Source organism: Saimiri boliviensis, chromosome 3 (assembly GCF_048565385.1).
Source record: "Saimiri boliviensis isolate mSaiBol1 chromosome 3, mSaiBol1.pri, whole genome shotgun sequence".
Taxonomy (NCBI): Eukaryota; Metazoa; Chordata; class Mammalia; order Primates; family Cebidae; genus Saimiri; species Saimiri boliviensis.
This window is the reverse complement of record NC_133451.1, coordinates 16821971-16849333: the sequence shown is the minus strand read 5'-3', so window position 1 is coordinate 16849333 and position 27363 is coordinate 16821971. Positions and strand designations below refer to the sequence as shown.

Sequence of the window (27363 nt, the reverse complement as noted above, 5' to 3'; positions counted from 1 at the left end):
ATCATTTCTTCCTGCCCTTACTCTCTACATATATTTTTTAAAACTATCTCATTGAATCCTGGGAGTTAATTGCATCATTTATACTCCCAACCATGACAACATTTATTAAAAAAAAATATTTTTCAAAAGGAAAGGATACTGGGGTCATGTCCTATCTTCATATTTCTAGAGGCAGCAGTGGACTTTAAAAGTTTTATTGTAATTTCACATCTCTTCTCACTTTGGTAGCTTCTTTATGTCAAGTCACTAGTTTTTGTGAAACGTTGATTGAATCTAGTAAAGTCATCTTTTTCCCAGAAAATTTTGATCAGATGTTTAAAATTTGCTTTATTTTTGCTTCTTAAACAACATAATTTTATAAAATATAAGTGAAACATTACATACTTATCTGTGAAACAGGCTCTACCAGTTTTAGGCAGCAAAATAAAAATATTCCATTTCCTGTTTTAAAGTAAACCTGTTACAATTTTTAATATAGATGAGCATAATAATTCTGTATTTAAACAAAAATACATTGTTCAGTAGTAGTTCATAATCAGCATTATTCCAACCTCAAATAAAATTTCTAGAAGTCAGAAACTAGTAACAACAACAAATGTAACAAACCATAAATGAAAGGCAATTTTCATGTACAGAGTTTGGTGATATGTTTAATCAAAATAGATACTTTTCTGAAACAGAACTCTTTAAATATATTTTATTCTTCCTGCTGCTGGTATTGGAATTAAAAACAAAATTTGTAGACTTCTATATTGGTTGATAAGCAATCCCGGTTCTTAGTTAAAGTTAGATGTATGTTAGTTTCTGCAGTGGGCCATTTTCCAGCATTTGAAACTTAATAATTAGGTAAGTAATGCCTTTAGTCTTTATGAAATTACTTTAGTATTTAACATCAATTAAAAATAGATTTCATTTTTAAATAGCTAACACCTGCAGCTTAATCTTAAAATAGACATTCTGTTTACATGAAATCTAAATCCCTTAATTTTCTTGTGATTATGGAAAGCTCTCTTTCATTAATTATTTTCACTGTCTTGAAAAAAATATCTATTTTAAATAAAGATTGTACTCCTACATTTTATTTTCCTTACTTGCACTAATGTAGACTGATAATTATGTATCAGAATAACTTATAAAATGACTACTTTATAAAAATTTTAACTTTCTGAAGCACTTTCCATTAAATATTCTTAATACATTCAAAACATTAGACATTATTAATATATAAATGTAATCATATGTATAATCATCAGCTGTTATACTGCAAAAATAGGGCTTTGCTTTAACTTATACTTTGTCATAGGAAATAAATTATCATCAGTGCTTCATTATATATTTTGCTAAACAATAATCAAAATGCCATTATTGCAGCTTTCTAGGAGTCAGGAGTCCAGCAATACCAAAATATCTTTTTTCAAATTCTGTTAAAGTTGTAACTCCTTATAGTGATATTTTTGCTGCAATTCATTTTTTGTTTGATTTTTATTTTTAGTTCAACTGTTGATGCAAAATCAGAGGAAGCTACTAAAATGGAAAAAAGAAAATCAGCATTAAGCAAAGTTTTGGAATCTTTGTGCATACATCACCAGCAACAAGTTTTGGCTATGTTGAAATTTCTAGTCCAAGAGCAGAACGCTGCTTCTCTTTGCTGTTGTAATACATCATGTGTTGTGTCTTCAGAATCTCAAAAGCCCTTAATCGAAGATGATTTATATGGTCTATTCTGTAGTTGTGAATATAGGCTGGCAGAAAGAGGGTGTTTACAAAATGAAAAACAAAGCCCTGGTTTAGAGCCTCTGCCAGTCTGTATTAAAGATTTACATTGTTTATCTTGCCAAACTGTAACTGTTGAACACATTAAGACAGTAGTGAATAGAGGAATTGCAGACAGTTATAATTCTCACAGGTGCTGTTCTGGACTGTTACCGAACAATCACTCTGCAAAATCAGCTTTTAGTAGTCCTCTTTTGTCAAAGGAACTATGTGATCTTTCAGTCACTCTTAAAGATGCCTGTAGATCTCGAAGTCCCTCACCCCCACCATTATCGCCTATAGAAACTGAAGGATTTGAAAAATTGAAAGACGCCATCTCAGAGATTTCATCCTTAGAAAGTAACAAACTTGAAGCAAACATTAACCAGCCTCCATCTCTCACACCAGCAGAAATAAGCAACACTAAGAGTGATCATGAAGATAAAATACTTAAAACTAAAAAATCCCATAACTCTTATTCTTTACTCTCAAATGACAGCAATAATTCTACTATAAATCATGAAAAAGGTGAAACTGCTGTAATTTTTCAAGATTTAATGGATCGCATTAATGAAAAACTAAAATCAATAGAAACCACGGATATGACAAGCCTTGTGAAATTATCTAGCAGTGATTGTAATACATATAATGATTTAAAATTGGGAAATTTCATAACGTCTCTCTTGCATAATGCAAAAGCTAGTGATTACAGTTTTATGGAATTATTGAGTCAACATGATAAAAAGGTAGAAAATAAAATTATTCAGACAAGATTTCGAAAGCGTCAAGAAACTTTACTTGCAATGCGCAACTCCTCTGATTCACCCATGTTTAGAAGGCAGTCTTTACAGATAAAAAGAGAACTTGCTAGTCTTGATGAAAATTTTACAAGAAGAAAATACACTGAAAAAAGTTCAAGGAAATTGATGCACAATGATGAGACATCTGCATCAGACAAAGGAGAATTCTGTCATGACCAAGGGCCTTCTTTACAAAATTCTAAAAACCTTCAAGATAAAAATCATGCTGAAACATCATTTTCACCAAATTATGCATTACAGTCACTGCAACTACCTCTTCATAGTTTAGAAACTAACTTGTCTTTCAATGCATTTTCAGAAAGCTTTAAAACAACTTCCACTGAGAAAATGAGCATAAGAAAGCCACAAGAGAAATCTGCAGATGGAAAAAATTCTTTGCAACACCATAGGCAAAATCCAAAATTAGGAAATACTCATGCTCTTTTGAGAAATGATGTTTCTGGACTTTTGAGCAGAACTAAACGAAATATTGTGCCGCCAGGGTGGTATTCTATATATGTAACAAATAATTATGTTTTTAAAAAATCCCCTAAAGCCAAAAAGGTATCCAAATCCACAACAAAAAAAGACCCAGTGAAAAATATTCACATTGAAAGCTCACACAATGTAGACCTAAACAAAATTGCGATGAATTCTAATTTACAAGTTGTTGTGGAGCGTTTGGAAGATACAATAAATATAGCCCAAAAATCCTGGAATAATCAGCCATTATCAGAAGGATATAAAGCATCCAGAAAATTGATAGAAATTGATGGTAAAGACCAAAATGCTGACAGAAATATGACTCTTACTCTGAATAGAGTGACATGCAAAGAACAGAGCTTATCAAAATCTGTGGTAGCATCCAGTAATATCAATAGTCACTGTATGCCTACAATGGATTTGAATAACAAAAGACTTGAAAATTCGAAAAAATCATCTATTTTAGATATGGGTAGCTTGATTTCCAGTGTTGAAAATGTACAAGCAAAATATGAAGGTGTTGAAAGTTCATCTTTTTCCAACTGTTCTAGTCCTATCAAACTCATGTTTTTATCTGAGGTTAAAAGTAGTGAAGGAGTCAAATATACTTTAACTTCCGTTGGTACTTCCCAGTCAAATCTTCCTTCTGAAAAACATACAACCCATCATGTAATTGAAGGAAAAACAGAAACAAATGAGGCTATCTCAAATGCGAACTCTGAAAATTATCACTCTAATCATTATGGTACTGATAATCTTCAAAGAGAACTAAACATATTCAATCATGCAAAAGAAACCATAGGATCCTCTACAATGTTTATAGGTGATATAAATAGTGATAAGCCACAAGAAGAATCAAAGGACAATTCGAGCAGTGCTGTTGATTCATCTTTTAAAAGAAAACCAGGTAGACCAAAAAAAATAGGACCCCAAGTTGTGAAACAGATTAAGCGACCAATTGGAAGACCTCCAAAGCCTAAAATTGACCAAACAGACATCACTAGTTGCCAAAATGAGTCCTTTAGTGCTGGAAGGAAAAGCCCAGAATCTCTCATATCAGAAGTAAAAGAAGGTATTTATAAAAAGAGTATTACAGTAACTGTTATTTATGGAAGGTCAAGAAGAACTAAAAGGCATGTTTCTGAAGGAAGTGTAAACGTAAGCAACATTATGTCTTTAAACAATAATGCTGGTGATTTTCCAACTGAACATAATAGTCTCAGAAATATTAGTGAACACAAAATTGACTTGGGTGAAAGAATAAGTGCTGTAGCAAGTTTGACTACTGAAAGTGAGATCTTGGGGTCTGGCTTTGAATATGTGAGACCCATCAAGAACAAATCTGTGATACCTCAGCCTTCCAAGAACATTATTCGACCAAATCAGAAGCCTTTGGCAGTAAGTAGGAAGCCTGGTAGACCAGCAAAAGTGAAAATCTCCGGCATATCTGTGACTATTAGTAGAACTTCACCTCAGGAAAGAGAAGTAAGTATTAGCAGCTGCTTGCCTCCTTTGGAACAGGATAGTATGTTAGGAAAAAATCTGCCTGAAGAAAAGTGTGACCAACAGTGCACTAAAATGGACAAAATAAGACACACTGAAGCTGATATATTTAGGAATGGATCAAAAAGTATGATTGCTACTGTACCTTTGAGACATTCTATTAGGGATAGAAAACCATCTCTGCATTTCTTACATTCATTAGCATCTTCTAGCTCACTTATTTATAGAAGTGCTCTGCTCCGTAAATCATATAAACTGTGTTTGCAGAAAAATAAAATTCAGAAGGAAAAACATAGGCAGTCAAGGATGAAAATAGCTTACAAAGATACCTCAAAAAACAGACATTCGAGAAATGCAAATAAGTTTTTAGAAGATAACAAATTAGTACCCATTTCTGAAGTATCCCTGGACCCTATAATTTCATCAAACCCTTTGCTCAGGTGGTGGGCTACTTCTGCTTCAAATGATTCCTTATTAGAGGAATTAAACAATAGATTTGAGCAAATAACAAATGCTTGGGTACAAGTGAGTGGAGATGAAGCTGAAAATTGTGTTCATAAAAAAAGAGAACACATTGAAAATGATCCTTTCAAAGTAGCAAGCCCTTTGGAAACTTGTCTTTTACAACTTGAAGTTTCACCTGTAAAAATGCTTTTTCAGAAAAAGTATGATTTGAATGAACTCTGTACTTGGTTTATGCAAACAACAGAAACACAGTCTCTTTCACTAGTTAGGAAAGCAAATGCCCGAAACCCTTTGGAAGTAATAAATACCAGGGGAATCAAATTAGGGACCAAATATTCTGACTTTAATGCCAGCCCTTTCAGAAAGCACTTTAAAAAATTTGCGCTCTCTTCTCCTTCAAAATCAGCAGAGAAGTTGCATATACTGCATAAAGTGGCTAACTCTCCACTCTTAAATGTGAAAAGTAATTTAGCAATAGCTAGATTGAAAAGGACTGAGTTTAAGAGGTTGCATCATGAAAGGTGGAAAAGAGAGGGAAAGCTGCACAACCGTGGAACGGTTGACTGGAACTCTAAAAGGAGAAACTTAAGATTTTTCTGCCAGAACCAATTTTTAAATAAGACTGAGGAAGAAACAAATGCTGACATCCCACTCCAAGGAAAAAGCATAGTAGACACCCAGTGTGTTTTGCCACCTGAGATCAGGGGTGACTTGCAGCAAAGGGCGACAATGCCTGACTTCAAAATACATACTAGTTCCGAGAATAAATTTAAGTCGGAAGCAAAAGAGAATGGAACAGATTGCAGCCAAAAAGAATTTCAAAAGGGACCAAAACTAGAAAATGTATGTCCTAATAATTGGAGGTCAAAAACCTTAAAAGACTGTAGAATATTTTTGAGGAAGCTCAACTGTCTTGAACACAGAAATACTTTCAAGCTAAATACAATCATTTACTCTCCTGAATCTACTGACAGTGGAAATAATCATCAGACTCATACGAAAGAATCAAAGAGCTTTACTTTAAGATCTCATTCTGCTAGGCAAAATTCTTTTAAAAAGCAATCTAAAGAAATAGAAAATGCTAAAGCAAATAGTCCTTCAGCCGATGAATTTGTTGGTCATCTTGACAATAGTAAATTAAGTAAATCTATTAACTTTGACAAGAGTCCTGATAGTTCTGAAGTTCTTAGCAATTTGAACAAAAGAAAAAGACCACCATGGAAGACCACAGAAATGTCAACAAAAAGACATAAACGACAGTCTTGCAACAATGGACAAATGGCAAACTATTTTTCAAAATCCCTAGGTAAGTTCTTCTCTACTTAATTTTAAAGTTTCATTGTAGGTGCCTTGAGTAAAGTATAACAGGTAGAAAAGGAACAGCTGATTCAGTTTTAATTTGTTTCCAAAATATTTGGACAACCTAATTTCTTGGCACCTAGTATGAAACTCATGAAATTAGGTGCTGCTAAATGTACCAGTGCGCTTCCCTACCTCTTAATATGTCCAAGATTACATACAAATAAAAATGTATGTAGTAGAAACAGAGACGATCTTTAAAATATATTATTTTAATAATGTAGATGTTATCTTCTTTTGCATTTGATCTAATAAAATCAGTAAGCAGTTTGACAGATAAATATAACCAAGTAACTAAAAATTAACTACTGCACTATAATGAATATTTACTCTCTTGAGAAATCAATAACAACTATGAGACCATGTTTTAAAAAAAAGTAAAGACTATCTGTTAAATTCATATACTGCAACATATTATCTTAGGATATGAATCTCATATCAACCATTAAGTTGTTATGTCATTTGGAACTCACTTTAAGACTGATTATTTGAAGCAACAGTGTTTTTTTAAAATAAATCAGCAAACTTGTTGAGTAGTTTTTTGATATTAGGCATTGAGCTCTTTTCCACAGATATAAAGATGAATATTCCTTTTCACAGATAATCCATAACCTAGCAAAAGAGAAAGAACCATTTACAAGTTACTGTTAAGGTAATGCCAAATTCAAAATACAAACCAGAATACGTTAGCAAACAATTACATCCTTTACTCAATTATACTGACCTGAGATTGGTGCCTCAGGGAGACTCAGGGACCCTACAAGCTTGTCCAACCCACAGCCCATGGGCCACATACAGCCCAAGACTGCTTTGAGTGCGGCCCAACACAAATTCGTAAACTTTCTTAAAGCATTATGAGATTTGCTTGAATTTTTTTGTTGTTTTGTTTTTGTCTTCTTAGCTCATCAGCTATTGTTAGTGTTAGTGTATTTTATGTGTGGCCCAAGACAGTTCTTCCAGTGCAGCCCAGGGGAGTCAAAAGATTGGACAGCCCTGCTAAAACCTAGTAAAAATAAGATAGAAACACCATAGTTGCCAAAGTAGCCTTTTCCAACAGCATAGGATATTTAGGACTATGGAAGTACTTATTGATTACTTGCTTAACATGAGAGAAATTTTACATTTGGAAATTTAAAGATATATAATTGCATCGTTATATATTTTAGGGGTATTTTTGGGGGAGGTTGGGGAAGTATTGGTTTTATTTTTATTATTCTTTTTAAAACTTGTTTAAAAGCTAAAATAGGTAGCACCAGGTCTTATATTAAAATAGTAAAAGCAGTTAATTCTATATTTTTAATAGGTTAATGATTTTATGGCCTCCAAGATTCAGTTATTCAAGTATATAACTTTAAAACCTATTTCAGAAATTAGTGATTAAAATTTCAAGTATCTAACATGCAATGATTAAAATTTTAAAGGTTGGCCAAAGTAGATTCTCCCACTATAAAAGATGAATCAAAACTGAAAAAAATAACCTCTGTTTCTTGTTCTTGGGATAACTAAAAATATCAAATGCTATGTCAGGAAAAAGAGAGGCAAAATACCTGATAGTGTTTTTGTTTTTTAATTATAATTCATCTGAAAATATACACACATATTTCTTAAAGACTGTCACGAACGGAGAATAAAATGTAAAGCTTCATTTTGAATTCTTTATATCATCCTCATTTCATGCTGTTACAGTTTGCCAGAAGTAAATGCATTAATTCATTTTACAACAGAACCGTATTTTGTCCTTTAAGCTTCTTAATCATCGTATCTTCCTAAAAAATAAATATCAAGCTTATTTTAATGTGATTATTCACCCAACTAAATATGAGATCATCCTAGAAAAATAAGATGGAAGATGCCTAATGACCACTTTTTCAAATTAATTTCAAAATCCTTTTGGGCAGTTTTAAAATTTTTAGGATCATATGAGGAGCTGTTTTTGATCTTTCTCATTTTTAAAATTACTAGTACTATTTCCTGTTCTGCTTACAGTTTTATTTATCTTTCACTGATAACTTTCCTTCTTTATTTTTTAACATTCTTTTTTTTAGTCAATCAACAGACATTATTTTTATAAAGTTGTATTTATAGAAATATTTATTATATTTATCTGATTTTTAATGTTAAAGTATTATTTTTTCTCATTATTCTTGATATTTCATACTTCTTTTTGCCTTTTTGGAAATGATGCTAAAACTCATTATTAGTTTTATATGTGTTTTTCTTCTTCATAGAATAAATGAGTGACTGGAGATTAAGAGACTTAGCTGGACTTTTCTAGAAAAAATTATAAGGCAATGTATATAATGAAATTTCTATTGATGAAAAGTTTTGCTTCTATCACTGATGTCTTGTTTTTGTACATTTTGAGATGAACTGTCCAGATATAATTTATGAGTTTTAAATTTATAATTCACCACATTTGTACTGCTGTATATATCAAGTGGGCACATGGAAAGGAGGCAGTAAAATGCAATCCTGTTCTATTCTTAGTTCAACAAATATTTAATGAATGCCTTCAATATGCTCTTAGGCCTTGTGAAAGGTTCAAATACTTCCCTTCCATCTAAGGGAGAAAACAAGACCTACATCATTTACTCAATAAATAGAATGTATTTCATTTTTTAAGTGGGATTTTTATCTTTAAGGGGATAGAATGGTTAAAGTCATGGTTGTTGCTCTTATGGAAATTACCATGTCATGAAGATTAGAAAAATGGATAGGCAGTTTCAGTAGAAGGATGATAACTTCTGTGATCAGAGAGGGAGCGATGAATTGTAAGAGCACATTAAAGGAACTTGAACTCAGATTTAGGCAATTAGGCAAGATTTCCTACATTTTTGCATCTAAGCTGAGGCTTGAAGGATGCCAGTGTATTAGAAGTTGTTTCAGGCAATGCAAAAGACATGGAAAATTTGGATGACAAAAGAGAGCAAGCAGCCTGGGCAACATAGTGGGACCCCATCTCTGCAAAACAAACAAACAAAATTAGCCAGTGTGGTGGCCCACACCTTGTTTGAACCTAGGAGGTCAGGGCTTCGGTGAACCACGATTGCGCCACAGTGCTCCAACCTAGCTGTCTCAAAAATTTTTTAAAAAGAGCAAGCGTATGTGGAATATTGAGTAATTTTTCAGAGCTGAGGCATAAAATAGGAATCATGGATCAGAAGGAGTGGGAAAATGGTAAGCCATGAAGCTGCTGAGGGAAGCATAGCCAGTATTGTAAGGTCAGTATCAGATAATGAAACAATAAATGTTTTAAGCCCTAATAGTGGCAGTAATTGAAAAGAATAGATTTTAGATTTATAAAGTAAAATCAATGTCCTAAAGATGAGAAAAATAAAGAGAGAACATCCAGGTTTTCCCTTGAACATCTGGGTAGATGATTGTAAGATCTACTGAGACAGAATGCTCTTAGGGAGTTCAGTTTCAGATATGAGAAATCTGAGGTGTTTAGGGATATCCAAGAAAGGATGTTTAAGAAGCAGTTATCGATATGCTTCCTAAACATAGGCATCTGTTTACCGAGAGAAAGGCCTGAGCTAAGGATTTGTGAATCAACAAATAACTGAAATCATGAGAGTGGAAGAGATTACTCATTGTAAGATTGAAAGAGCCTAGGAAGTCAGAGCCAGCCCCAAAGATTTAGGGAAAAGGAAAGATACACACAAAAGGAAACTAATGAGAGCAGTTGAGAAGTAAGAGGAAAGCCTGGAGAGTGGGGGGAATGGAAATGTGTTTTAAGAAGGGAGAAGGCAATATAAATTGCCTATAAGAAGTCAGCTAAGACAAGCCTGAAACTGTTGCATTGAATATAGCAACGAGAGTTTATCTTAGTGGTTGGGAAAGAGTAGCTTTGGTGGACTAATAGAGCCACAAGTCATATTCAAGGCTAGATGAATTAAATGCAGGAAGAGAAAGAAAATTAGCACAGAAAACTGTAGTTGGCCATGAATGGAGAGAATAAAAAAGGTTAGCTAGATTAAGCTGGGGTTGAAGATAGGTTTAAAAGAGATATTTATATGCTAATGGGAATAAGCTAATAGTGAATAAAAGATTGAAGATACAGAAATGCCATGGCAACCAGTGGAAATAGAGTGAAGCTCCTGTGTAGATTATTGGGTATAGGATCTAGGACATGGCTAGAGAGATTGGTCTTAGCTAAAGGGTCACTTTTCTCTTAAAAAAAAAAAAGAGAGAGAGTAGTGGGAACAGTATGTGGGAAGGCAAACCGGTAATTTGTGGGCAGAATGCTGAGATATTAGAGTCCATTTTCTATGAATCAAGAGGTAATCAAGAGTCGTATGTAGGGTTGGGTAACTGGGGAGTGTGGACAAGGTTTGAAATAGCTGTTTCAGAAAATACAGGATTGAACAACTGGTTTTATCTCAGCTGCCAGAATGTAAGCCTGAAGAAAGGTGAGCCCTTAGATTTAATAATAGTTTCACCAAGTGGGGATAACAGGACAAAGAGATCCAGCCAAGAATGTATCTCTTCTGTGGATAATGAAAAGCTATATGATCAAAGTAGAGTTCTGGAGAATCTTTTCTAATAATAGCACACAATATAGATTCCGGGGGTACAGGGCAGGAGATGTAATGTGTGAAGGGTCAGTTGCAGGAGATGATTTTTGAGATGATAATGACCCAAAATGGGGTGTGATTGTTGAAAATAATATAGACCTTTTTAATATCAGTGTCTTTTGGGTTCCCAAAGCAAGTGTATGCCTTTTCCTAATTGATAAACATCTCAGTATAAATAAACTGACTCTGAACACCTCTGAGTAAACTTTTAAGACTAAAATAACCTAATATAGACTTGAAGCTACCATAATAATAGCACTCATCCTAAAACATTAAATTTTCCCATAAGAATTTGGAATTCAGTTGACACTTTGAATCAAATTCTGAGATGACTGAAAAAAAAAAAAAGTTGTCAGCTTCTTCTATTTTGCCCTCTGTCCTCAAAAATAACTGAATTTATGTTTTTCCCATTCAGAATTCTGTTTTACTTAGTTAAAAATCAGCCATCAGTTATAAACCTGTGTTGAAAGTTCAACTACTGGAAACCAAGACTAACCATACATACTCCTCTGATCTTGCTTATGACATTTTAACACATATGTTGAACACTGAACACAAGATAAAAGTAACTCTCTTACTTTAAGTAAAACCATTATGACTTGACTCTGTTAAAGTATTCTAATGAAATAAGATTTTTTTTACACCCAACCCCCTGAGGAATTTTTAACAAAGATACATTCTGTTTACATTTGAATTTTTCCCCTGTAGTTTTCTTAGGAATTGAGTAAGAGAAGAGTTCAGGTTTTAAAGAGTCTAACTTTTGCCATCATACTTTGTTAAAATGTAAAACAGCTAAACAATCTTTGTCTTGATGTTTTTCATAGAATTTTTCTTGAATATTTTACATTCCATTGCTTTCTCAACTATTACTGAATTTTCAGGATATTCTGTTTACTAATTGCCCCATATCTTTCACAGAACACCATTGTTTATTTAACAAACATTGGATACTTTTTATTTACCAGGCATTGTGTTAGATGTTTAAGTTACAAAGGAACTCAAAGAATTTATCTAGAAGATATTTCAAGTTTTTACTCTGGCAACATAATTAGTAAGAAACATAATTTGGCAGATTCAACATACTAGTGGTTGTAGAGAACAGAACTATTTTCAGACATAGATTTAATTCTCTAAATTGGGAAGTCTGGCCTATGGCCTATTTTGTAAATAAAGTTTTATTGGAACACTGCCATGATCATTCACTCATATATTGTCTATTGCTGTTTTTGTGCTGCAGAGGCCAGACAGAATAGTTGCAACAGACACCATAAAGCCAACAAAGTCTAAAATATTTACTACCTGGCCCTTTGCATAAAAAATTTGCTGACCCTATTGATATCATTACAATTTTGAAATGGTGTGGCTTGGAAAAAAAATTAATAAGTTGTTGGCTTTTAAAAAGTATATTAAAGTCATTCTACCTCATTCATCCCCAACACCCCATCCACTTCTTCCCCTTTGTCCCCTCCCTCCCTCAACACAATACAATGTATTTGACATGTTAGCTGTTTTGTTTTGTTTGATCTTTATGGGTCAATATCTGTCTTTATCCAGCAGAGTGGTGCTGGGGGAGCCATGAGCACCAGTTGTATTCTGTTTTGTAAATCTTTATTCTCTCCCTGCAGCCTCCAGACCTGCTTTCTCTATCTGAGGTAAGTTCAAGGGTCACCCTTTTCTTCTTTAACCAGCTGCTACCACCTGCTAGAGATTGGTTTCAGTGCTTCACACCGTAATAAATTCCTGCCTCAAGGTCTAAATGTTCTCTTTCTCCTTTTTCCTTCCTTGTCTGTTTCTTAAGAATTCAAAATTCTTAGATCAGCTCTCCTGACTACCATTTTTTCTTCTCATTTTTTTCTTGGCAATAAGTTTTCTTGTCACAGAGCCGAGCATTCTGTGATTACCATAACGTTAAGCCTAGTGAATTCACCTATAGTTTAATTACAAATAAAAAAAAAAAGGCAAGGATAGGTGTCTGAATGATTTTGTCTTGCTTACTATTTTTTTTTTCTTGGTTGTGTTTGTTTTATTTAAACTGGACCTTAACTTCTTTTTCCTTCCCTCGTTCCAGGCAACTTGGAAAATGCATTTATTTCCTACTTTGTTTCTGTGTTATGCAGACATAGAAAGCTAGATTTTAAAAGCCTCTTCCCATACATTCTTTTTTATTTATTCAAAAGTGTTTGTCTTCTGCACTCTAGGCAGTATGCTAGACACATGCAGAATAGTGGGGGCAAAGCCAGATTATGATTCCTACCCTCATGGTTCGTTTCTTTGGAAAGGCAGACATTGAGTAAATACACAAATCTCCTACATTCTCAGTATGTGGTGCTATGGGAATTTATTTTAGGGAGATTTTATCAAGTGAAGGAAGAGATCAAAGGGCCATTAAGCTATGAAGGGAGAGTAGGAATTAACTAGGCCAAGTGGTAGAGAGCCAGTAGGATAGGAAGAAGGATTTGGATGTGAAAAAAAATGCTGAGGTATGTGATTCTTGGCAGGTTAGAGGTGTAAGTTATGGCCAGTGTGTCTAGTCAAGAGAGAAAGAAAGAGATGATGTCAGAAGTAGGGAGGATTGGGAAGGAAGTAAAGGAACAGACTGTACAAGTTCTTATGAGCCGTGCCAAGAAGTTTGTCTGCTTTCAGTGGCTCCTCACTGCACTTAGAGCAGAGATTTAAATTGGAAGTGGATGGGGAAGATATGATATAATCAGATTTTTCTTTCTAGAAGATTTCCCTAGTTGTATTGTGAAGAAAGGTGTAGAGCAAGACACCTAACCACACTTAGACCATTGTGGTTCACAAACTTTAGTGTGCATCAGAGTCCTCGGCAAGGCCTGTTAAAATGATTGTTTGGATCCACCCACAGAGTTTGATGGAGTAGATATGGGGTGGGGCCCAAGTGATACTTATGCTTATGCTTCTGGTCCAGGAACTACACTTTGAGCAGTATAAGTGTTACAGTGGTGGAAGGAAGATTATTTACTAATATGAACATAATGTTATAAATTTCCCTTTAAACACTACTTCAGCTCTGTCTCACAAATTTTGCTCTGCTGTTTTCATTTTAATTAAATTCAAAATATTTTCTAATTTCTCTTGTGATTTCTTCTTTAGCCCATATATTATTTAGCAACATGTTGCCTGGGCGTAGTGGCTCACGCCTGTAATTCCAACACGTTGGGAGGCCAAGGCGGGAGGATTACTTGAGCCCAGGAATTTAAGACCAGCCTGGGCAACATAGCAAGACCCTGCATAGAGATACGTTGTTCAGTTTCCAAAGATTTAGGGATTTTTCAGATGTCTTTCTGGTACTGATTTCTAATTTAATTCTAATATACTGTGTGTTATTTCAGTTTTTTTTAATTTATTGAGAGGTATTATATGGGCCAGAATCTATGCAAATCTAAGTAAATGTCCTGTGTGTTCTTGAAAATAATTTATGTTTTACTGCTGCTGAGTGAAATGTTCTATAAATGTTAGTTAAGCAAGGTGGTTGATAGTGCTGTTCAAGTTTTTTCCATCTTGGTAAATTTCAGTCTACTTGTTCTATCTGTACTTGAGAAGGGGGATGTCAAAATCTGCAACTGTGATTGTGGATTTTTCTGTTTATCCTTTCATGTCTGTTAGGTTTTGCTTTATGTATTTTGAAGCTCTATAAGTAGGTGTATATGTATTTAGAATTGCTAGATACTGTTTATTAATTGGCTTTTTTATCATTATGAATTTAACCTTCTCCTTAATCCTGAAAATGTTCCTTACTCTAAAATACAATTTATCTCATAACTGCTAGAGTTGTTCCAGCTTGCTTTTCACTATTGTTATCATAGTATATCTTTTCACATCCTTTTATTTTTAACCTATTTGTGTCTTTATGTTTAAAGTTGATTTCTTATATTAAACAATATATAATCGAAGCTTGCCTTTTTGTCCAGTGTGACAATCTCTGCCTTTTCAGTAGACCACTTAACATTTAATGTGACCATTAATATGGTTGGATTTATATCAGCCATCTTTCTGTTTTCTATTTGTCCCACCTACTATTTGTTCTGCTCTTTTTTATCTTTTCCTTCCTTTTGGATCATACAGTGTGTTTTATTATTTTTTTAATCTCCTGATTTGCTTTTTAAAAAGTGGTTGCTGGCAAGGGGCAGTGGCTCATGCCTGTAATCCCACCACTTTGGAAGGTCACTTGAGCCCAGGAGTTCAAGACCAGCATGGGCAACATGGTGAAACTCTGTCTTTACAAAAATTAGCCATGTGTAGTAGCACGTGCCTGTGGCTCCAGCTACTGGGGGAGCTGAAGCAGGAGGATCACTTAGTCTGGGGGGTAAAGGTTGCAGTGAGCCAAGATCATTCCATGGCACTCCAGATTGGGGAACAGAGTAAGACACCATTTAAAAAAAAAAAAAAGTGGATGCTATAGGGTTTATAGTATACATCATTAACTTATCAGAGTTCTACCTTCAAATAATAATATAGTACTTCATGGGTAGCCAATAATTTTTTTTTTTTTACTTTTATTTTAGGTTCAGAGGTACATGTACAGTTTGTTATATAGGTAAATTGCATGTCACGGGGATTTGGTGTATAAATTATTTCATCACCCAGGTGATAAGCATACTACCCAATTAGGTAGATTCGCGATCCTTTCCATCCTACCCACCTCCACCCTCAGGTAGGCCCACTTTCTGTTTTCTTCTTTGTGTCTATGTGTACTCAGTGTTTAACTCCCATTTATAATTGAGAATGCTTATGAGTGTTTGGGTTTCTGTTCCTGCTTTAGTTTGCTTAGGATTATGGGCTCCAGCTCCATCCATGTTGCTGCAAAGGACATGATCCATTGCTTTTTATGGCTGCATAGTATTCCATTGTCTATATGTACCACATTTTCTTTATCTGTTCTACCATTGATGGGATTTAGGTTGATTCCAGGTCTTTGCTATTGTGAATAATGTTGTGATAAATGTGCATGTGTCTTTTATGGTAGAATGATTTATATTTCTTGGAGTATATACCCAGTAATGGGATTACTGGGTCCAATGATAGTTTTCCAAAATGGCTGAACTAATTTACATTTCCACCAGCAGTGTATAAGCATTCCCTTTTCTCCACAACCTTGCCAGCATCTGTTATTTTTTTTTGACTTTTTAATAATAGCCATTCTGACTGGTATTTTATTAATAGCCATTCTCTCATTGTGGTTTTGATTTGCATTTCTCTAATGATTAGTGATATTGAGCATTTTTTCATATGCTTTTTGTCTGCATGAATATCTTCTTTCGAAAGGTGTCTGTTCATGTCTTTTGCCCGATTTCTTTTTCTTTCTTTCTTTCTTTCTTTCCTTTCTTTCTTTCTTTCTTTCTTTCTTTTCTTCTTTCTTTCTTTTTTTTTTGAGACAGAGTCTCACTCTTATTGCCCAGGCTGGAGTGCAGTGGCATAATCTCAGCTCACTGCAAACTCCACCTCCCATGTTCAAGTGATTTTCCTGCCTCAGCCTCCCAAATACCTGGGATTACAGGCACTCCCAAACACACCTGGCTAATTATTTTATTTTTAGTAGAGACAGGGTTTTGTAATATTGGCCAGGCTGTCTGAAACCCCTGACCTCAGGTGATCTGCCCACCTCAGGCTCCCAAAGTGCTGGGATTACAGGCGTGAGCCACCATACCTGGCCCCTTTGCCCACTTTTTAATAGGATATGAGATTTGGGAGGGGCCAAGGCAGAATGATATGGTTTTGCTTGTTAATTCTTGTTAAGTTCATCTAATAAACTCTGGATATTAGACCTTTGCTGAATGCATGGTTTACAAATATTCTCCCATTCTGTCAGTTGTCTCTTTATTGATAATTTAGTTTAATTAGGTCCCCTTTTGTCAATTTTAAGTTTTGTTGCATTACTTTTGGCATCTTTATCATGACATCTTTGCCAGGGCCTGTGTCCAAAATGGTATTTCATTGGTTATTATCCAGGGTTTTTATAGTTTTAGGTTTTACATTGAAGTCTTTAATTCATCTTGAGTCGATTTTTGTATATGATATAAGAAAGGGATCCAGTTTCAATCTTTTGTATATTGCTAGTCAGCTATCCCAGCACCATATACTGAATAAGGAGTTCTTTTTTTATTGCTTGTTTTTCCCAACTTTGTCAAGGATCAGATGGTTGTAGATGTGCAGTTTTATTTCTCAGCTTTCTCTTCTGTTCCACTGGTCTATGTGTCTGCTTTTGTACCAGTACCATGCTGTTTTGGTTACTGTAGCTGATATGGTTTGGCTTTGTTCCCACCCAAATCTCATCTTGAATTCCCATGTGTTGTAGGAGGGACCTGGTAAGAGGTAACTGAATCATGGGGGCAGGTCGTTACCATGCTGTTCTTGTGAAAGTAAGTCTCACAAAATCTGATGGTTATAAGGGCGGATTTTCCTGCACGAGCTCTCTCCTCCTGTCTGCCACCAGATGTACTTTTCACCTTCCGCCATGATTGTGAGGCTTCCCCAGCCTTGTAGAACTCTGGCTTCTCCATCAAGCCTCTTTCCTTTGTAAATTGCTCAGTTTCAGTTATGTCTTTATCAGCAGCATGAAAATGGAATAATACAGTAAATTTGTACCAAGAGTGGGGTGCTGCTGAAAAGATACCTGAAAATGTGGAGGCAACCTTGGAACTGGGTAACAGGTAGAGGTTAGAACAGTTGGAGGGCTCAAAGAAGATAGGAAAATGTGAGAAAGTTTGGAACTTTCTAGAGACTTGATAAGTGGCTTTGACCAAAAGCCTGATAGCAATATGGGCAATAAGGTCTAGGCTGAGGTGGTCTCAGATAGAGATGACGAACTCATTGGGAACTGGAGCAAAAGTGACTCTTGTTATGTTTTAGCAAAGAGACTGGTGGCATTTTGACCCTGCCCTGGGGATTTATGGAACTTTGTACTTGAGAGAGATTATTTAGGGCATATGGCAGAAGAAATTTCTAAGCAGCAAAGCATTTAAGATGTAACTTGGATGCTGTTAAAGGCATTCAGTTTTATAAGGGAAGCAGAGCATGAAAGTTCAGAAAATTTGCACACTGTGATAGAAATTTATCACAATGTGATAGAAAAACCCATTTTCTGAGGAGAAATTCAAGCTGCCGGCTGAAGAAATTTGCATAAGTAATGAAGAGCCACATGTTAGTCCCCAAGACTGTGGGGAAAATGTCTCCAGGGCATGTCAGAGGTCTTCAGATCAGCTCCTCCCATCCACACCCAGAGGCCTAGAAGGAAATGCAGAAAGTGGTTTCATGGGGTCCCTGTGCTGTGTGCAGTCTAGGGACTTGGTGCCCTGCATGCCAGCCACTCCAGCTGTGGCTAAAAGGGGCCAAGGTACAGTTCAGGCTGTTGCTGCTTCAGAGGGTAGATGCCCCAATGCTTTGGCAGCTTCTAAATGGTGTTGAGCCTGCGGATGCACAGAGCTCAAAAGCTGAGGTTTGAGAACCTCTGCCTAGATTTCAGAAGATGTATGGAAATGCCTTTATACCCAGGCAAAAGATTGCTGCAGGGGCAGGGCCCTCATAGAGAGCATCTGCTGGGGCAGTGCAGAAGGGAAATGTGAAGTTAGAGCCCCCATACAGAGTCCCTACTGGGAAACTGCCTAATGGAGCTATGAAAAGAGGGCCATAGTCCTCTAGACCCCAAAATGGTAGCTCCACCAACAGCTTGCACTGTGCACCTGGAAAAGCCTAAGACACTCAGCGCCATCCCATGAAAGCAGCCAGCAGGGAGCTATACCCTGCAAAACCACAGGGGCAGAGCTGCCCAGGACCACCATGGTAACCCATCTGTTCCATCAGCGTGACCTGGATATGAGACATGGAGTCAAAGGAGATCATTTTGGAGCCTTAAGATTTTACTGCCCTGCTGGATTTTGGAATTACATGGGACCTGTAGCCCCTTTGTTTTGGCCAATGTCTCAGATTTGGAATGGCTGTATTTACCCAATGCCTGTGTCCTCATTGTATCTAGGAAGTACATAACTAACTTGCTTTGGATTTTACAGGCTTATAGGCGGAAGGGACTTGCCTTGTCTCAGAAGAGACTTTGGACTGTGGACTTTTGAGTTACTGCTGAAATGAGTTAAGACTGTGGGAGACTGTTGGGAAGATACGATTGGTTTTGAAATGTGAGGATATGAGATTTGGGAGAAGCCAGGGCAGAATGCTATGGTTTGGCTGTGTCCCCACCCAAATCTTATCTTGAATTTCTACGTGTTGGTGGGAAGTAATTGAATCATGGGGGCAGGTCTTTCTGGTGCTGTTCTTGTGGTAGTGAGTGTCTCATGAGATCTGATGGTTATTCTAAGGGAGGTTTTCCTGTGCAAGCTCTCTTCTCCTGTCTGTCACCCTGTGAGGTGTGCTTTTCACCTTCCACCATGATTGTGAGACTTCCCCAGCCACGTGGAACTGTGAGTTCTCCATTAAGTCTCTTCTTTGTAAATTGCCCAGTCTTGGGTATGTTTTTATCAACAGCATGTAAATGGACTAGTACAGTAGCCTTGTAGTATAGTTCAAAGTCAGGTAATGTGATGCCTCCAGCTTTGTTCTTTTGATTTAGAATTGTCTTAGCTATTCACTTTCTTTGTTGGTTCCATAGGAATGTCATTGGTAGTTTGATAGTAAAACATTGAATCTCTAAAAGTCTTTGGGCAATCTGGTCATTTTAACAATATTGATTTTTCTTATCCGCAATCATGGAACGTTTTTCCATTTGTTTGTGTCATCTCTGATTTCTTTGAGCAGTGTTTTGTAATTCTCTTTGTAGAGATCTTTCACCTCTCTGGTTAACTGTGCCTAAGAATAAAGAATAAATTCCTACAAATTTTATTCTTTTGTGGCTACTGTGAATGGGATTGCTTTCTTGATTTGGTTCTCAGCTTGGATGGTTGTTGGTATATAAAAATGCTACTGACTTTTGTACAGTGATTTTTTTTTATCCTGAAACTTTGCTGAAGTTGTTATAACCATATATCTGCAGTGCTTTTATTTCTGTAAATGTTATAAACCTCACAGTACATTGTTCTGATTTTTTCTTTACATGGTTATTCAGATATTTTTAAAAGAGGAAAATAAGTATTTTTCCCTGAATTTATCATTTCTGGTGTTCTTCATTCTTATGTACAGATCCCGATTTCTATATGATATCTTTTATTCTACCCGAATGACCTCCTTTCTTGTAGTGCGGGTCTGCTGTTGATTAATTCATTCTGCCTTTGTATGTCTATAAAAGTCTGTATTTCTTTTTTTAAATATATTTTTCCTGAATGTGGATTTCAAAATTGACCATATTTTTCTTTTAATACTAAGAGAAAACTTATGATGGAGTTCAAGCTCCTCCCGATAAACCCTTGTAAGTTGAAAATACTGTATGTCAAAAGTGCATTTAATACACTTAACCTATGGAATATCATAGCCTAGCCTCGCCTACCTTAAGTGTCCTCAGAATACTTACCTTAGCCTACAGTTGGGCAAAAGTATTAAACACAAAGCCTATTTTACAATAAAATGTTGGCTATCTTGTGTCATTTATAGAATACTGACGTTGAAAAACAGAATGGTTGTATGGGCACTCAAAGCGTGGTCTCTGCTAAATGCCTATCACTTTCACACCACTGAAAAGCTGAAAAATTCTAAGTTGAATCATCCTAAGCCAGAGACTGTCTGTACTTTACAGATAATTGTTCTACTAGCTTCTTGCTTGTATTGTTTCTGAAGATGGGTAAATCATTCTTCTATTTGCTCCTTTGTATGTTCTTTTTCCTGCCAGATGCTTTAAAGATTTTCTCTTTATCACTGGTTGTCAACAGTTTGATTAGCAAAGGGCTTGGCATGGTTGCCTTTATGTTTTTTCTGCTTGCAGTTTGTTGCACTCCTTGAATATGTCAGTTTATGCTTTTAATCACATTTGGACATTTTGTAGCCATCATTGCTTTGAATATACTTCTGTCCCTCTCCACTCTCCTTCTGGAATGTAAATCACATGTATTTTATCCCACAGGTCACTGACACGCTATTCATTTTTATTTTTTTATTTTCATTCTGCATAGTACTCTTCCTGTGTTTTTAAGTTCACTAATTATTTATTTGGCATTGTCTAATCTGGTATTAATACCATTTAGGATATTTTTTATTTCATAAATTGTATGTCAACTCTAGAAATTCAAATTCAGTATTCCTTATATCTACCATATTTGTCCATGTCATGCTTCTGCATTCTTCAGCTTCTTGAACTAAAGAAGTGTATTTAAAATATCTGCATTAACATCCTCATGTACTAATTTCACAATCTGTGTTATTTCTTTATTCTTTAATGATTTTCTTCTCCTCATTATGAATATTTTCCTTTTATTTGCATGCATGGTAATTTTTGGTGGGATGCCAGATGTTGTGAATTTTGTATTATTGTACACTGGAATTTTTGCAATGTTATATGTTCTTGGGCTTTGTTCTGGGACACTGTTAACTTATTAAACATTTTGATTATTTCAAGTCTTTAGCATTGTTGGGCAGAGCCAGAACAGCCTTTAATCTCAGACAGTAATTCACAACTAGGGATGATTTTGCCTCATAGAGGATATTTGGTCATGGACAGAGACACTGTACTGTCATATTGAGAAGGTAATATTGGCATCTAGTGGATAAAATCTAAGGATGCTACTAAAAATTCTATAGTGCCCAGCACAGCCCCCAACAACAAAGAATTACCTGCCTCAAATGTCAGTGAAGCTGATGTTAAGAAGCCCTGCTCAGGCTGGGTGTGGTGGCTTGCACCTGTAATTCCAGCACTTTAGGAGGCCGAGGCAGGCAGATCATGAGGTCAGGAGTTCAAGACCAGCCTGACCAACATGGTGAAACCCCGTCTCTACTAAAAATACAAAAATGAGCCTGGTGTGGTGGTGTGTACCTGTAATCTCAGCTCCTCAGGAGGCTGAGGCAGAATCGCTTGAACCCAGGAGGTGGAGGTTGCAGTGAGCCACGATCGCGCCATTGTGCTCCAACCTCAGTGACAGAATGAGACTCCATCTCAAAAAAAAAAAAAAAAAAGGAGCCCTACTCCAGGGCTAAGTGAGTTGACCTCACTATAGAGGCAATTCAGTACCCACCTGAGGACTTTACTAAATGCTCCATGTGTCAGAAGGTCAATTATATCTAGTTCTATATAGCCTTCAGAAAGTGATTACCTGGTTCTTTTCATTGATTCTTTTCCAGACTTGGGAAATACTTATCCACTGATCAGTATTTATTTATCTTTAGACCCGAAGAAAATCCTCCACAGATCTCTCTCTGACTGTTTCTCTCTGCTTTCTCCCTCTACCCCCATCTCTCTCCTATACTCTGACCCACAGATTCTAGTCACCTGGGACTTCGTGAACTCCAGTCACTCTCTCCCCAGCTCAAGAATATTTCCAAGTTCTGTTGGGATTCTCTCCCTATCATGCAGCCTGAAAACTCTCCAGGCAGTAAGCCACAGATCTGGTCCCTGCTACCCTATTACTTCATCATGGCCAGAAGTAGAAATCAGATTTATTCTTTCAGCAAATATTTATCCAGTTCCTATGTGCCAAGTACTGCAGATAAAATACTGAACAAGACCAACAAGGATCTCTATTCTCATCAGTCTGTATTTTAGTAAGAGAGAAAAACAATAATAGAAAACATAAAGCAGTGATAAATTGTGTTAATGAAATTGGATGATAGAAGTTTCTAGGGGGAGCTACTTTAGGTTGAGTTGTCAGGGTAATCCTTTCGGAATAAGTAATGCATAAGCTGTGGATGGAGTTGAGACATCTAGGATATCATTAATGACTAAAACTGTGAGTAGGGTTGAGGACCCCTAAAGAGTGTATAGAATAAAGGAGAAAAGAAAGCTTAGGACACGTCCTTGAGAAATTCCAAGCTTTATTATCCAAGTAAAGTAGGATGACTTGGTGTGAAAGAGGCAAGAGTAAAGTGTGTTTTGTCTCAAAAGCCAAAAGCAGTGAGTTTCATGAAAGATAGTAGTTTAGTCTCCTTGGGCTACCGCAAAAAAAAAAATAACATAGACTGTATGGCTTAAACCACAGATAATTATTTTCTCAAAGTTTTGGAGGCTGGAAAGTCCAAGATCAAGGTCCAGCAGGTTGATCATGGACTTCAATAGCCCCCTTCTTGCTGTGTCCTCACATGGCAGAGTGGACCCTCTGGTTTCTCTTCCTCCTCTTAAAAGAACACCAATCTTAACAGACTAGAGCTTCACTCTTAGGACATTAATTACCTCATAAAGGTCCTGTCCCCAACTACAGTCACTTTCAGGGTTAGGGCTTCAACATATGTATTTAGGAGAAACACAAGTCCATAGCAGAAGAAATGGTCAATAGTATTGAATGCTGCCAAGGGGGCAAAAACTAAAATTCATTGGAATTATCAATGTGAGTGTCATTCATGGCTTTAGTAAGTGTTATTTTCATGGAGTAAAAGCACCAGAAGCCATACTGGAATAGCTTAAGGAATGAAGAGCTAAGGATGGTGACAGAAAGTATAGGTTAACTCCTTAAAGTAATCTAGTTATAAAACTGTTACCTTGAGAAAAAAGATTGAGTAAAGTCTTGTTTTTTATTTGTTTTTTAAAGAATGGGAGACATTGTACTTCGTTAAGCATCATTGTGAGGATTCAATTGAAAAGAGATGGTTTATTATTTATTGCCACAATAATGCTATTTACAAGCTACCCCAAAACTTATTAGCTTAAAATAAGTAAGCATTTTTTATTTTATTCATCAGTCTGTGATTGGCAGATAAGACTAGGATGTTCATCTGATCTTGGCTGGGCTCCCTCATATGACCTGGTGTTAGCTGACTATCAGGTGGGACATTTATCTCTGGTCCATGTGCCCCTCACACTAACTCAGCGGGTTTGCCCAAGCAATTTTTCTCAAGCTTCAGCTTCCATCATATTTGCTAAGGTGCTATTGCGAGAGCAAATCACGTGGGTAAGGCAGAATGGGAAAACACCGCAAAACTATGAGGCAAAGTAAATGTAAGGATGAGTAAAGAGTTGGAACTATTAATGCAATCAATTTGATACTGATAGTATATAAAAAGAAAGATTATGATCATTGGTAAGTTCTTAAAAAGGCAGATGCAAACAGGGTCTCAGAACATTATAAACCATGTCAGTTTCTGCAGTCTTTTACAGTTGGTTGGCATTGTTTTAGACCAACAATGTGCTAATTGCTTTTAATTTTACATTACTAAAACTTCCTATTTTTATTCTTTTTATAAAGGTAGCTGAATCATGTATCTTTGCTGGGTATTTGAATAACTTATTTTATTTAAGATACTGCTTTACGGACAGTTCACTTGTGTTGCACTAATTTCATAAACAAGCTCATTAAGAAATTCAGGGAAAGTCTTTTTTGTTCCTACATGGCCAAGGATCATTTCTGAATTTCAAAACAGTGCAGTATTCATTAATTTCTGAAGACTATTGGTTCTCTGCCATTAATCCAACTATGATTTCCTTCATTTCCATTCAACTAAAAATTCAGGTGGCTCTCTCATTTCTCATTAGAAAACTATTTTTATTGTAGATGTTTTCTTGTGAATTCCTGACTGCCGTGGTTTGCTTAATGGTGTAACACTTCCAGTTATTAAGCACACGCTATGCACCAGAGTGCCAATCTTTGTATCACCTTTATATTCAAAACAAAGTAAATATAATTTTCCTAACATTAGCTGTAGCAAATTGCAAATCTAGATTTATAGCCCAAGACTGTTGGTCTTCAAAGTTTCATTCTTAACCATAATGTTCTTTGACTCCAAATATAATAATCACAAGTAAAGAAAAAGTCTATAAGTGTTTTTTAAATTTTCTAATTAATCTACCAAAGGCTTTAAATTCATCAGTATCCTACCAAAGGAAATTTTTGAAAAAAACTAAATTAAAAAAAAAAAAAGGCAACTACAATCTAAACTTAACTGTTTGCCAACCAAAAGAAAGGATTTATTCAAATTTTAAACCTCATGGTCACCCTTACAAACTGTGCTTACCAGGCTAGATCTTTTGGTCTCCCTTAAGCCCAGGGACTCAAAAGTAAACAACTGTATTACCTGTGTATACAGATTAAATCATTATATCTGTTTAGGAGAATTATAGGAATAACCAAATATGGTACAGTACAGAAACAAATCATACACATATCTGCCATATTGTATCACCAGTGAAAACACAGGTACCTTTGATTGGCTTATGTTTTGTTAATAGTAATAACATTAACTCACAATTACTGTGTTCTTATTATATGTTCAGTCAAAATGCTGAGCATCTTATGTGCATTCTCTTCTCTATGCCAAGTGCTTTATATAAATTCATTTAACAATCCCTTAACCATAAAAGGTAGTGACTTTCATTACCTTCATTGAAGCTTAGAAAGATGAAGAAGTGTGCACTTAGCTGGCCAGTGATTGGACTCAGGATCAGAACTCAAGCTCTACAAATCTTCCTTCTGCCTCAGCTTACTAACATCCCCTATCCCTAAAGTCCTTTATCAAATGTTTCTTCCCTTTGACTCCCCACTCTGCTGGGATTAATCTTCCCTTCTCTGTAATACCTTAGTCCTTAGTTACTCTATATTTATTGCATGCTGCTGTTTTATTCTGGTAATTTCTGAATACTTTCTCATCCTGCAAAACCCTCAAGCTGCAAAACTCTTAAAGAAGATACCATCCCTTTTTTTATATACTACTAATATTTTAAGTAGGTACCGGTTGAGGGTGTGAGAGAAGGATAAATGACCTTCATGAAGGTTCTCCCATTTAGGTTTGTGCACTTAACAACCCTATCATGATATTTGGATAGATTTGTGGAGCCATCAAGCTATAGGACGGAGCTTAGCCATAATATTTAGTCAGTAAATTTTTACTGTAGTAACACCATTCCAGAAGAAAGTAAGCCTTATCCAGAATTTGGAGTTAAACAGATGAGTTCAAATTTGACAGCATCAAATACATTAACTGTTCCAAGTCCAAATCTTGTTCCAGAGCCGTTTATCTGTGATACAGCTGACTTCTCCCTTTGAAAAGATGAACTTGTGTTCCCTGAAATGCTTGACCTAAAGAATATTCTGTTAAGTCTCAAAAACATGTCAGTCTATGCCCTAACACTATTCTCCTCTTTCAGGAATTAAAGGATATGAGTAGCAGTTCCTTATTTAGTTAATGCCATGAGAAGACTTCATGCATTAAATATTTAACTCTCCTGGATAGAGTTGCAATATAGCCTTAGACATATCTTTCTGTTTGAAACCTATAAACCAGACACTTGTCCACTAATCTCGCATGTTAAGCATTCTGAAGAATAGAAAAGCAGGTATTGACTAGCCACAGTGGCTCACGCCTATAATCCCAACAGGTTGGGAGGCCGAGGCTGGCAGATCATGAGTTCAAGAGATCAGGATCATCCTGGCCAACATGGTGAAACCCCATCTCTACAAAAAAATACAGAAATTAGCTGGGCATGGTGAAGTGCACCTGTAGTCTCAGTTACTCAGGAGGCTGAGGCAGGAGAATCAGTTGAACCCAGGAAGCAGAGGTTGCAGTGAGCCTAGATTGTATCACTGCACTCCACCCTGGTAACAGAGTGAGATTCCATTAAAAAAAAAAAAATGGGTATTAACATGCAGTATCATGACAGAATTAGAACAATTCAAGAGTCAGTATGCAGTACAGTACAAGATAATAGATCATAGGCCCTGGAGACTTCCATTTACTAGTTGTGTGGCTGGGCAAGTCATTTTACTTTTCTGATCTTCAGTGAATAACTGTTAGGATTGAATATGGTAATGTTTAAAAAAAAAAAAAAAGGCTTTCAGTACACTGCCTGGTATGTAGCTTCTGCTCTATAAGTGATATTTTCAGACCTGTCTTAGTTACACCAACATATGTTTCTTGCAAGAGTCGGCTAGCTAACACTCAAGTTTATTGCCCCATGACAGAAATGAACATTGCATATCTCCAGCAATACAAGTTTAAGTTATTAGAATTAGATACATTTTTACTTTTGTGAAGATTAGACTTATCAATAATCATTAACTTAAATCACAAATGATAATTCTTTGGATTTCTATGGTGCTCAAGATGTTTCCATCTTTTTTTTTTTTTTAATCATTTTTTGTTTGTTTGTTTTTCTTTTTTTTTTTATTGCATTTTAGGTTTTGGGGTACATGAGATGAACATGCAAGATTGTTGCATAGGTACACACTTGGCAGTGTGGTTTGCTGCCTTCCGTCCCCTCACCTGTATCTGTCATTTCTCCCCATGCTATCTCTTCCCGCCTCCCTTTTACACTTTGCAAATGCACATACTCTATAAACTACCATTCAGGTGGTGGAGATGGACTTTATCTTTGGGTCCATGAGATTACT

General features: G+C 35.9%; 1 protein-coding gene across 12 annotated transcripts in view; it reads left to right on the top strand.

Moving 5' to 3' along the window:
- The window catches only part of LCORL (ligand dependent nuclear receptor corepressor like), a 201785-nt gene that overhangs the window by 164411 nt on the left and 10011 nt on the right, over positions 1-27363 (top strand). For 8 of the 12 annotated variants that reach the window (XM_074395927.1, XM_074395931.1, XM_074395930.1 and 5 more), the window contains one exon: positions 1493-12558. The exons of 2 other annotated variants lie outside the window; for them this stretch is intronic. In XM_074395927.1, the coding sequence (XP_074252028.1) occupies positions 1493-6329 (4837 nt within the window). In that variant the 3' untranslated portion in view covers positions 6330-12558. 2 more of the 12 variants (XM_074395936.1, XM_074395928.1) reach the window with 2 other exon arrangements.